This window comes from Mangifera indica, chromosome 13, assembly GCF_011075055.1.
Source record: "Mangifera indica cultivar Alphonso chromosome 13, CATAS_Mindica_2.1, whole genome shotgun sequence".
In the NCBI taxonomy this organism is placed as follows: domain Eukaryota; kingdom Viridiplantae; phylum Streptophyta; class Magnoliopsida; order Sapindales; family Anacardiaceae; genus Mangifera; species Mangifera indica.
In genome coordinates, this window is record NC_058149.1 from 8,443,813 (window position 1) to 8,457,313 (window position 13,501).

The following is a 13,501-nucleotide window of genomic DNA, read 5'->3' on the forward strand; positions in this document are numbered from 1 at the left end:
ATTATTCTATTTTTAATTTAAAATTAATCAATTATATAATAATATATATATATATTTATATCAAAAATAAATATATATAATTTTATTATTAATTTAATGGGTTCATTGGCTTAAGCCGTGATTAGTAAAAAATATTATTCTATTACGATAAACGAGGACCAAAGATGAGCACTTAGATGCTCACTTGACAGACTCCATAATTAAGTCTGAAGCCAAGAATTTACTTTGGAATCTTGGAGTTTGCATAATCCCATTTAAACTCTAAAATGTTTGATTTAGATTAGTTATAAAATGATTTTATTAGGATTAATAAATTTTAAAAAAATAGTTTTTAATTTAGATTATGATTTGGGTAATTTTTTTATTAAATCAGATTATAAATTATATTATTTTAAAATACATATATATAATTATATTTAACATAATTTTTTAATAAATAATTAAGTATATAATTTATTTTATTGTTTTTTTTGTATGTATATAATAATTATAATTCTAATTATTATCTCCAAATAATCCTCCAAACAAAAAGGCAAAAGCAGTTAACAAAGCCTCTAAACATTACCCACCAAAAAAACAAAAGGTAGCATTCAGCTTTCACTTTGCAAACATAATTCCAGCATAAAATGCGAATCAGACGCCTTACGTAATTCCACTGGCCTTTACTATATTCCAAGCATAATTCCAGTTTCCATCTCACCTTAACAGCCCCCCTTCTCGCCAACTGTGCCTCAGAAATCACTTCCTTCTGGCTATTTTCTTCCGCAAAACACCACTTCAGGTGAAGAGAAAATAATTTAACAGTACTTTTCACCTGGGTTTTCTCCTTTTTTTTTTTTTGGGTTCTATAGTGGAGAACGAGTGTTAGTACGGTGATGGCGGTGGCCACGCCGAAGAAGGCTATTTCGATTATAGAGAAGGTGTGGAAGAAAGTCTATGGGAATTATAGCACCAGTAGTGGTGGCGGAAGTCGTCAGAATAAGAGGTGTTCGTCTGAAAGTAAGGTTGATTTATATGAAGATGATGATGAGACCACCATGGAGCTCATGCAGATTGGTGCTGAAAGGGCTAAAAATGTGTTGATTCTTATGAGTGATACCGGTGGAGGCCATCGGGCTTCTGCTGAAGCCATTCGTGACGCTTTCAAGATTGAGTTTGGCGATGAATACCGGGTAAATTTACCTTTTTTGTTTCCTTCTTCATCTCTTTTTTTCTGTTTCTTCAGCCATTTTGTTTATTCATTGCTTTTAGTTTTCTTCGCGTGAAGTTTCAAGATATTTTACTTTCTCTATTGTTTCATATGGAGGTTGGAGGAATTTATCGGTTTAATTCTTTTTATTTCAAGATCGTCCAGTCTCTTATAATTTTGATTTTTTTGATTGGCATGGCGTTGTTTCAGATATTTGTGAAGGATGTTTGGAAAGAATTCGCGGGGTGGCCATTAAATGACATGGAGAGATCATACAAGTTCCTAGTGAAACATGGACAGTTGTGGAATGTAGCATTTCATAGTACATCTCCTAAATGGATTCATGGCTGCTATCTCGCCGCCATAGCCGCCTACTATACCAAGTATGTTCTTCTTTCAACAACACTTTCTTTACCTTAGAGAAATTTCATTGCTTGTTGCTGACCTGCAATCTGTTTGAAGATTATTATCTTTATAGTTTAGTATTATATGTCTAGATATTTTTGTCTTTTAACCAGCCCGTATTAAAATATGAATCCTGCAATTGAATATTGGAAGCTTTCATGACTTCATTAAGCATTTCTTTTTTTAATCCCATTTCGCTTTAACTTTTGTATTTGTCCTCTTTCATGGAAACGCCTCTTATTACCCACTTGAAACTTGACCAACTGTAGAGAGGTAGTTCTTGTGCAAGAATTATTTATTGGAAAGATGAACCATTTCATAGGCTGAATATTTGAATTTTGTTGTATTGCCTGATTGAAGGGAGGTGGAGGCTGGTTTAATGGAGTACAGGCCAGACATTATCATTAGTGTTCATCCTTTGATGCAACATATTCCTCTGTGGGTTCTTAAATGGCAAGGTCTACAGAAGAAAGTAATTTTTGTCACGGTTATTACAGACCTTAATACCTGCCACCCCACATGGTTAGTTGTTGAAACCATTTCTCTTCTTCTTCTGTCCTTGAATAATATCATGCCATATATGTTGACATTGAGTTTGGTAAAAGGTTTCATCCTGGGGTCAATAGATGCTACTGCCCATCACAGGAGGTAGCCAAGAGGGCTTTACTAGAAGGCCTTGAAGATACTCAAATTCGCGTTTTTGGCTTGCCCATTCGACCTTCTTTCGTCACTGCAGTTCTTTCCAAGGTGGTTGATTCAATTCATTTACATACATTTTTTGCCTTACAGAGGTATCTGTTATGTATTCTTGCTAAGTTGAAATCTAGCTCTAATTTAGTTTATTTGGTTATTCTTTAGGATGATTTGCGACAAGAACTTGAAGTGGACCCCAACTTACCAGCAGTGTTACTGATGGGAGGTGGTGAAGGGGTGGGTCCTGTGAAGAAAACTGCTATGGCTCTGGGAGAATCTCTGTTTGATAAAGAAAATGGGAAACCAATCGGGCAGTTGATTATCATATGTGGCCGTAATAAAACTCTAGCCTCTACACTGCAATCCGAGGAATGGACAATCCCAGTTAAGGTAACTGCTTTCTAATTGAACCCATCAGATAGAAGAAATATATTTTTTTCTTTTTGGGTAAGTAGAAGACATATAATTGCCTAGGCATGTGTTGAACAATTAATTTTCGCTGTTGCAGGTTAGAGGATTCGAGACACAAATGGAAAAATGGATGGGGGCTTGTGACTGCATAATTACTAAGGTATTGTTAGAAAGATCATGTCTTGATAGTTCCATAAATTATGTCAAGTAATTCAGACTAAAAAATCTGTCGAACTCTGTTTTACAGGCTGGACCTGGTACAATTGCAGAGGCATTCATCAGGGGGCTTCCTATTATCCTCAATGACTACATCCCCGGACAAGTATGCAATCAATGTTTTGTAACACAATTAAGCATCGTATCAATTTTCAAGCTCATGACTAAGCTTGTTCCTTCATTTGGCCATACAGGAAAAGGGCAACGTACCATATGTAGTAGACAATGGGGCTGGTGTTTTCACCAGAAGTCCAAAGGAAACAGCTCAACTGGTGGCAAAATGGTTCAGCACCAAGACAGATGAACTCAAGAGAATGTCAGAGAATTCAATCAAACTTGCGCAACCAGAAGCAGTCTTCAACATTGTCAAAGACATCCACAAACTTGCTGGGCAACGAGGCCCTCTACCCGCTGTTTCTCATATGTCAACATCTTCATTCACAAAATTTAATTAATTAGACATCTTCAGTTCTTATATGACTAAGTTCTCCCATTAGAATGCCCATGTACAGTCAGTTCACATCATCATTCTTTGCCAGTAGATCAGTCTCTTATTTTTGCTAGGTTTGGCATTGTTTTAGGGTATCTTTGGAGAAGTTAGAATTGTTGTGAAATATAATAATGTATTTTTATGCCAATGTTACTTTGAAAGGGAAGGGGAATACAAAAGAAAAAGAAAAAGTTGTCTTACAATATAACTTTTAGTTGTTCTTTGAATGTAAGAAGTTTGCTTTTCTTAAGAAAGAGACAAGTGAAATGGTTAGTTAAAAGCTAAGTAGAAAACCCCATTGGACTAAGGCCAAGCTCACTACGTTAGCATCGTTTCACACTCAAAGATGGAGGTTTTTACTGGGACACCACAAGTTTTGGAATGGAGCCCTTACCCTTTGTTCTTTGAATGTAAGAAGTTTGCTTTTCTTAAGGAAGAGACAAGTGAAATGGTTAGTTAAAAGCTAAGTAGAAAACCCCATTAGACTAAGGCCAAGCTCACTACGTTAGCATCATTTCACACTCAAAGATGGAGGTTTTTACTGGGACACCACAAGTTTTGGAATGGAGCCCTTACCCTCTTGGAATTGACAGATATTTGTCCAAAGTTAATTCAATTATAAGGGAGCAAGTGTAATATTCTAAAACCTACTATGGGTCTCTTTTCTCTCAAGGGATCTCAAGGGTGTCCATGAGAATGCTCCTTCAAGATACATAATAGGACATAAGCCGTGGATTAAATGGATCCCACTTGTTATTTTAGAAACATTATGATGTAATTGAGAGGACACTTCCAAGTCAATTAAATTTGATGTAAACTTGTGTAAGAGTGATTGTATAACACGGTTCCAATACCTTACAAATTGAGGAAATAACCGAAGTGACGCCAAAGGCAAACTGAGCTATTGGAATGGCAGCATGTAGAAGAAAGCTTCAATCTCTACAGAGAATAAATGGTCAACCACTCCAAGGCTGATGCCAACATTTAACTAACTAGAGAGCCAACCATTAAGATTCCTCAAATCTAAGGATGTAGAGTTGTCATCTCAACAATGACAACTTAAAAAAAAATCCATGTGAGTAAAAATCTCTTTGTTTGTATGGGGGATAAGTCATGGTAATCATGAGGACGTTTGATTAAAAACTTAAAAAGATTAATCTAATATTTTATTTTTTATTATTTATATTATTTTATTTAATTGATAAATAATAAAAATTTTCAATAATATTTTATTATCAATGATGATATGATACATAATATAAAAGATAATCTAATTATTTTCACAAACTTAGGTATTAAAAAATTACCTATATCATTTTGATTTTATTATAACTATATCTTTATTTATTAATTTTTTTAGAGTAAAAATACTCTTATTTTCAATTAATATAACAAATAACATAAAAAAATATTTTAGAATAATTAAACCTAAGGGCATTTAAGTAAAACAGTATACTAGAATTCTTTTATTACCTTTAACTAAACACAATTATTAATTATACCTACTCATTTTTATCAAAGTTTATCAAATATAATAATAACTTATACCCAATAATCCTCAAACTAATATATCTTTAAGGTAATTTTTCAATTTTAGTAATAAAATATTTCTCAAACCAAACACTCATAAGTATTCTTATCTTAGCCAAATGACAATTTCATACACAATGTTTGATGAAATGATATATTCTTATCTTTCAACTTTGAAAAAGCTAATTTTTCACTTATCTATCAAAATAAAGCGTTAGTCTTAATAATCGAAAGGTGTTTCTGTCATTTTATTCAAATATTATAATAGAAGTGTAATTAACATTCATTATGTCCCAGAGATTGAAAATATTATAATGACACTCTTATCTGCTTGAATTGTGAAAAATATTATAGGGCATAAATATCTTCTTTTTTTTTAACTAACTAGGGAGAAATGAATACTTTTTTCTTATCTTGTTTCAGAAATTATCATATACATCTCTATATATATTGAAAATATCTTACTCTTAACAGTTTGTAAGATGACATTTATACTTTTAATTTCTTGTGTTCTGTCCAGTTATTTGGGTTGTAAATATCATTTTTGAAAATATGGAATGGCATATTGAAATTTTAAAAGTTCAAAAACATCCTAAATTTTTTTCAATTTTCAAAACCACCCTTAAAATTTTCAAAAATTATAGTTTATCCTCAAATATGAGATTACACTATTGGTTGTTTTGTGATTCTTAAACTAATAAATACAACAATGGAATATGTGTATAACATTAAAACTTCAATCACAAAACAACCCTTATAGGACTTGAGGGCTATTATACATATAAAAAGAGGGTTTTAAAAACCAAACCTACGTTTGAAGGCTCTTACATATAGAGTTTCACCCTAGATTCATTCCAAACTCTTCCATAGCACTCTACAATGTAGTAGGGTCTATAATCGTTCACACGAAGACAACTACAAACACACAAGTTAGAAGCTCTTGTGATTTCTAAATCAATTTGAATTGGCGAATGGATTATGAAAGTTTTGAAAAAAAATTTCCTCCTTATAAAAGTGTGGGATGGTTAGGGTTATCAAAAAAAATTTCAAAGTTTATGAAAATGTCTCAATTTATATAAGACATATCATAGCCCTAATGGACTCTTTGTATAGTCCACCCATAAACTTAGGTCATTAATACTTTGGGTCCAATCCTTTATTAAATATTAATTTGGCTCATTAATATTTATTCCTAAATATGGAGACATATTTTTTGAAATCTAAACTCATCATCTTTGGGATACCCCTTAGGTGATCCACACTCTATGCACTCAAACCATAATCTAAATTCTACAAATTGCATTTCAACCCCTAAACTTTAGGATTATTACTATTTGACCCCTAAGATCTTATAATAAATAAGACATCCATCATGATATGATTAAATCCACGTTAGTAATTAATAGAACTTCAAATCACATTGTTCAAGTTTGATTTTTTTTATATGTAATTAATTCACAACCTTATAATCATGACTATCAACTTTTTATTGTGTGTGACCTATAGGTTTTTTATCATGTTAGAAGCTTGTGATTAATCTACCATCAACTATCCATTTATTCACAAACCATGAGCAATTTCTAATATGACATCATGGCTACGTAACCAATAAAGAATCAACAAAAAACTTATGTTAACCTTTCAATTGCTTGGTTATCGTTCATTCAAATCTTTTCATAAATTGATATCACATCAAGGCTAAAGTATAGAATTAATGTCTACCTTAGGTTATCCTTGATATAAATGGTTAGTTAATTAAGCAAGGATCAAGTTAACATTGGATTGGGTGCCAACCCGTACCCATTGTGACCATAGATTTTAGTTTATTGTGATAAACGGTGCATGAGATGTGTTCTCGTATCTAAGAGTAATGAATCTTTTGTTAGTTCATCATAACCTCGCTATATTTTTCAACATAGCTAACCACTATTGTTCTGATAACCTTTTGAAAAATGCCACTTTAGGCTAGGGTCAAACTAAGGCAATTGATGCACAAGACATTATGATGATCTCAAATCTAAAGATCACATGCACCATTGTATATTAAAAGATATAGTCCAAAAATACTGGGATAACCATCTATGTAGAATTCTCTTGATTGGTCAATTCAATGAGCATGTCATCCACATACACCCATATGTTGCACCAAGTTAACACCAACAACTTTAACACATGAGATTTATCTTTACCTTTTAGTAGATTGTTCAACTCTATAATAACTTTATCATATTATTTATACCCCTAGTCAAGATAATACTAAGGCTACAAACACTTTTAGATTGACCACCTAATGTACTTAGAGGAACCTCACGATCAAGCCATTTATTGATCAATTAAAATTTATTTTTATTCTAATTGAACCAAAAAAGAATTTTATAATAATGAAAATATCCCAATTAGGATGAGAAGATAGTTTTTCCTTGTTTTCACATAAGAGAATAGGAAAATTGTTATGAAAAATTTTGGACAAATTCTCTGTTAAGTGAAAGTCTTCTCGATACTTCAAACTAAAAAATCTACCTACAACTCGTTGTTGGGGAGATAGAAGATGTTTCCTTAATTGTTGGTCTTATGATTGTATAATTATTTTGTTGACTAGAAAAAACCATATAACTATAGTAATTCAGCATTTTTATTCAATGTATGAAGTTAAGTTTCCATTGCAAGTTGTCTATGTCTTACCTAAATATTTTGTGATGCAAAAATTAATTTTATGTGATGTAATAAACTAAATTTTGATTGGGATATCTTAAATAATGTTTTTAAGAACTCAAACATTAAGATAATTTTCTAGGATGATTTTTCCGTAGTGTGAGGAAGTATGGCAATTCAATGCTAATCAGTTTGTTTGTGCAAAGATATGAGTTGTATGTGTTTGTCTTTTACAATTTTTGTTGTTTGTTTATCGTAAAATTGTCATGTGACACAACCATTTGAGCCAGAGGTTATAATATAATTATGATTGGTCGTAAGGGTAAATTGTACTATTGGACAATCTCGAGACTTAATTGTTTTACCTAAAAAAATAAGTTTTGAATAGACTAAAATTCAGATTTTAAATGCGCCTTAACAAAAAATATTTATCGATTAAGTTATTACGTTTGAGTTTGAATAGAGATTGTTCAAACTCAAGATCAAATAGGATCTGGAAATTGGGTGTATTTGTCAGATTTTCAAACTTGAAGGGTATTATGAGATGTTTTTGCAAGTTTTAAAATTACAAAACGGGTCTGAAATTGACCCGAAATCCGAAATGCTCAATGAACTGCCTCAAAAAATATTCTAGGACCAAATAAGCAGACCCAAAACTCATGCCGGGGTTAAACAAGCAAGGCCCGATTGGCAGCCTTATTCCCAAGGAGTGATTTGGCCTATTATCGTTCCACTTCCAGTTCCTTGGCTGTTCTATCATTTATGATCCCATTGACATATAAAGTAGTTAACATTCAGTTTTAATTTGTTTGATTCTGATTTCCTCACAAATTTTATTTGCTTTAAAAATTTCCGTGTTAATATTTGCAGGAAGTTTGGGTGGAATCTGATTCGTCTACCTCCAAATATTAACAAATGGTATGAGATCCTTTCCCTATTTTAATTTCTCAAACATTTTGTGTGTTTTTTTTATTGGGCATTAACCATCTTTGATGATCAAACACATTAATAATTTAATCAAAATTTGAACTTAAACTTTCTAAATGAGTTCAATGGCCTTCTGGGTTTTCGAAAAATAGGAATTTGATTAATTGTACAGTTAATGTAGATGAACAATGTATATCCAGAAGTTAGAGATAGTTTTGTTCTATAGGTTTATCACTCAAGTCTCGTGGATGAGGAAGGAGTTACTAAAGCTTGTGGATGCCCTTTACTTCCTTTGAAAAGCCATATAAAGGGTCCTGCCCCAGCTTCTGATAAAGGTTATATTTTTCTTTTATATTCTAAAAGATTTACCCTTTTGGTTGTGTTTGTGGATAATGACATGTGTTTACAGCAGATAAAACTGATATTGTTGATGAAGCTATCACATTCTTTCGGGCAAATGTTTTCTTTAGAAACTTTGATATTAAGAGCTCAGCTGATAAGCTTCTTATATATTTGACATTCTACATAAATATGGCTTTGAAGAGGCTTGAGGGCTGCAGAACCTTGGCTGAGGGAACCAAAGCCATAATTAACTTGGGCTTAGAAAATGTTCTTGTGCCTGGCGAGCCTAATTTTCCTTTTCCAGGTCTTTTTCCTCTTCCCCAATCAAAACAGGAAGCAGGTAAAGTTTATTCTTGTCTATTTACGCATTTAGTATTACTTATATGTCATAGAGTTTATTCAATTGCTGAAGAATTTGTACAGCTTTTTTCCAAGTTACATTATTTGGTCATACTTAATTAATTAGTCATCTCATTTGCTTTACATCATGTTTATATTGTTGCCTTTTAATTTTCTGCTTAAGATTGTTTAAGCTATAGCTATTATACTAAATTTCTTTAATTTTTTAAAAATAATCCATTCTATATTTCATCCTATAGTTTCCTTGTAAATATGTTTGTTTCAATTGTGGTTAGCTCAATTCTAAGTTTATAATATCTGTCTGTTTACTCAAATTGTTGTCATCCATGTAGTGGCTTAAGCAGCCCCTATGTTTTATCAGCTTGTTTCTGTATTGAAGAGTACATCTAAAAGAAGGATAATCATGAGCAGAATTAAACGAGTTTACCTTCTTGTGTCTTCAGTTTATTTCATTGTTTCAATTTTTCTAGAAGATACCTTGCTGAAACTGTAATGCATGCCTTATGGTTATGATCAATATCCAATTATATGTATGGTCACTTGGTGAATCTTCCCTTGAATGATTATAACTTTTGACAGAAGTTTTTAACAGAGGTTGTTAAAGTTTATACTCAAGTTAAAAAACATTAACTTAATATGTATGGTTATGATCAATGTCCAATCAAGTTGTCTTTTCCACTTTTTGAGTGCATTGGTTAATATTTTTCTATTTAAGTTTATACTCAAGTTAAAAAACATTAACAAATATGCTTAAAAATATACTTAATTTGTTGTTACAAACAATTTTATTATAAATATTTTAAATATTATTATTAATAATATCATAGCAAATAATATTTTTTAATTAATTATATTTTACATTTAAAAATCATATTATTAATATATTTTAATTTAATTTTACATTTAAAATTATCATTATCATTTTGAAAGATAAATAAATATTTTTTATTATAATATGAAAACAGTTACCCATGAGTCAAGATATATGTCCTAAAATTTTCACTTAATTTCTTAACATTATTTATCAAATGTTTATTATTATTAATATAAGAGTAATGTTATATATATATATATATATATATATATATATAATTTATATAAAAAAATTATACAAACCAATATGATAATTATTTAATGGTGATAATGTAACAATATTGATATATAATAAATTAAAAGGTATTATCACATCACTGTCACATCAGTATATATAATTTTTTAGTACACAAATTCGATGCATATATTATTAATGTAAAAAATATAATTATAATTACAACTAAATTATAATCATAATCATGCTCACAAAAAATGTAAAAAATTTAAGTTACAGTATCATAACTCATTTAAAGTAGTATTAAATTATAATTACAACTAATTTTTTTAATAATTAATATGTTTCTTATTCAAATTCTTTTAATTAATTACTATAAGGATATCATATTATTGATTTAAAATAATTATTATTAAAATCAAGGTATATAGTATTATAACAAGTTCTGTCAGACTGATGAATCATAAAGGTCATGTCCTGACCTTGGGTAAGGTATACTACGTACAGACCAACCCATTAAAACACAACCTAAAAAATCTTGAGTCATGCTATAGACACTCGATATATGGTGGCTGACCCGGCTTGTAAAACCCATACTATAGTAAGTCTTGACCTGATGCAACCCATCAGTACAAGGGACTGGTCCGATCTGACCTGTCAGAGCCGCACTATAATAGGCCTCAGCCCAGTACAGCCGATTGGTATGACGCAACGTAAGTACAAATTTTCCAGTTAAAAGACAAAAGCCAAGCGGTGCAAGTTGCCCAAGGATGCAAATTGAGAGACGCATTCTGATATTTTTAATTTATTTGGTGAGAGTTCATTAATTTTAGTACAGAATCTGATTCTTTTGGCTAACAGCATATGCTACCAGGCCATGAGCTCATCATTCAAACCAGGCAATATATGGCTTACCATAAATATTATGGATATTAATTCCTTAATAATCAGAATTTATTGAACAATTCATTTACAGAGACATCAAATCAATCAATCGCTCACACAATAACAAAGAAAAGAATCAATTTACAAATATTCACTAATCTAAAATTTAATTACCTTCAAGTTTATGGTGAAGACCCCCACAAAACTTCTGCAACAATGGTGGCTGCCTCCGCGTCAGAGGCTGATGCTTCCCTCACTCTCACCAATATCTCTTGCTTGAATGCTCTTTTCTCCCTTTGCCTCAATCCCTCCCCCACTTCCAATTGCACTGCAAATCTCGCCACACAGCTCGCAAATGGATGCGTTTCCAAATAGCTCTTCTGTGTGCTCTCTGTGTTTCTTTCCAATTTGTCATCCTTTTTATCAAATCTCTCCATTTCAATCAAATCCCCACCCAACTCTGACCTCTGCAACTCGACCAGTTTCTTCACCAACCCTTGGTTCAGCATCGCCTCAATCGCCTCCTTTCTCCCGAAATAACCCATTTCAAGAACGCAATCCATAGCCACCACTCGAATTTCCAAATCCTTCACTTCTAATAAACTTATAATTTTCTCCATTTCACCATATGATTCAATTAAATCCACAAGTGGGGATTTTATGGATTTAATTAATCCACACAGCACATTGATGGAATGTGTTGATCCCATTTTTATTAGAGCTTGTATCGTTGGCCCCATCAACACTTGACCCACGAAAACATCTTTGTTGAATCTCATTAAAGCTGCAATTCCATACGCTGCTTGTTCTCTCAATCTCTTTGAACGTTTTGAATTACAAAGAATCGTTTCGAGTAAAGTAAAGACCTTTGCTTTAAGCACCAAATCTTGTAACTCGCGGTTAAAACCCAGCGAAACTCGCTCCTCGAACTGAGTCAGTAACTTCACCAACTCGTCTTCGTTATCACACGGATCTTTCAATTTTTTTACAAGGTTTTCGATACTCTCTCTATCAATCCACGCCTGAATTTCACTCTCGAGTGAGGCCGCGACTCGGGAAATAGAATGAGTCGAGACTCGGCGAGTCAAGAAGTTTCCGAAGCTGAGGCCGCGGGATCTCTGCAGAGTTTCGACGAGAGTTTTGAGGCTACTGAGATGTTGAGAGAGAGTGTACAGATTGGGATCTTTGGAAAGGAGGGTGTCGGACTCGGTCTGGAGCTCGAGGAGAGCTTTAATGGCGGATGAATTGAAATCATTTAAAATAGAGGAGGGGTGAGCTTGGAGGTCGTGGGAGGCTTCTTTGAGAGCTTCTAGAACGTTAAGAACTGCGGGCGGGTCTTGTTCTGCCATGGAAGATGAAGAAGAGAGGTTTGTTTGGGTTTTCGTAGAATGTTAGAGAGAATTAAGTGTTTGGGTTTGATTTGAAATACCGAGAGATGAGAAAGGAAACGACTGGTCAACGAGGGTCGTCGTCTTCTTCCTCTCTATTTCCAACCAACCACTTCCCCTTTCTCTAGGTCTTTGTTGATTTATAGTTTTGAAATAACGTCATTTTTTATTAATAAATACGATTATTTTAAAATTTAAATTTATTATATTTTAAATTTAAATAAAATTATATTATTTTATCATTCTTATACATTTAACTTTATTTTTTGGTTATACAGTCTTTAAACTAATTTTCCTTATTTATATAGAATTAAAATAAAATTCCTTTTTAACATTTTATCTTGAATAATTTAATAATAATTATGTTTATTTAATTGTAAATATATAATTAGTTATTTAAATAAGGTATAATTATATGATTATATACTTTTAAATTTAAGACTCGATTATATAATAATATATTATTAAAATATTTAATTAAATAGTTAAAATTAAATTTATATCACATTACTATAATTATAATATTTTTTGTGTCCTAAGGACTATTTTCCACTCAAGTTTTGATGCATTTTTAAAATCATATCTACGAGATTTGAAAAATCTAAAATCTCATTCATTGACCAACTAGGTTAAAATTTTTTATTAGAAGTAGAGGTGAAATCATCATTTTACTAATAATGTTAAAAATATATAAAATTTTATTAAGTTTTAAAAACTAACATTTTACTCCACCTAAAGTTTTCTAACTTTGAAAAGTCAAATTTTTCTTCCAATCCTAGGTTTTCTTTTTTCTCCCATCTAGCCACCATCTTTGCCACTAGCAACCTTGCCTCTCTATCATAAAATGTTGGTCGACGCCTCCTCTCTCTAGATCTCTTCATCTTTGACGAAGAAAGGAAGATCTTTTCATCTTGATGAAGATATCTAGAAAGGGGAGGTCTTCGTACTCCATCATGCATGAATCG

The 13,501-nt window shown here is 31.8% G+C and overlaps 2 protein-coding genes across 3 annotated transcripts; both read left to right on the forward strand.

Moving 5' to 3' along the window:
• Positions 1–579: 579 nt before the first annotated feature.
• On the forward strand, positions 580–3,612 carry LOC123194445 (monogalactosyldiacylglycerol synthase 2, chloroplastic-like). Its single transcript, XM_044607638.1, has 8 exons — positions 580–1,172; positions 1,400–1,572; positions 1,955–2,116; positions 2,200–2,341; positions 2,453–2,677; positions 2,796–2,858; positions 2,946–3,020; positions 3,109–3,612. Exons 1-8 carry the CDS (start codon positions 876–878, stop codon positions 3,367–3,369), a joined length of 1,398 nt encoding a protein of 465 aa, XP_044463573.1. The 5' UTR covers positions 580–875; the 3' UTR covers positions 3,370–3,612.
• A 4,624-nt stretch (positions 3,613–8,236) lies between these two features.
• LOC123195202 (actin-related protein 2/3 complex subunit 3-like) lies at positions 8,237–9,754 on the forward strand. Of its 2 annotated transcripts, XM_044608855.1 has the most exons (4): positions 8,237–8,369; positions 8,457–8,504; positions 8,740–8,848; positions 8,926–9,754. In XM_044608855.1, the coding sequence occupies exons 2-4, from the start codon at positions 8,502–8,504 to the stop codon at positions 9,315–9,317; spliced, it is 504 nt and encodes a 167-aa protein (XP_044464790.1). In that variant the 5' UTR covers positions 8,237–8,369; positions 8,457–8,501; the 3' UTR covers positions 9,318–9,754. The 2 variants fall into 2 exon arrangements, with proteins under 2 accessions (XP_044464790.1, XP_044464789.1); XM_044608854.1 differs by lacking the exon at positions 8,237–8,369 and having other exon boundaries at positions 8,380–8,504.
• Positions 9,755–13,501: the final 3,747 nt, after the last annotated feature.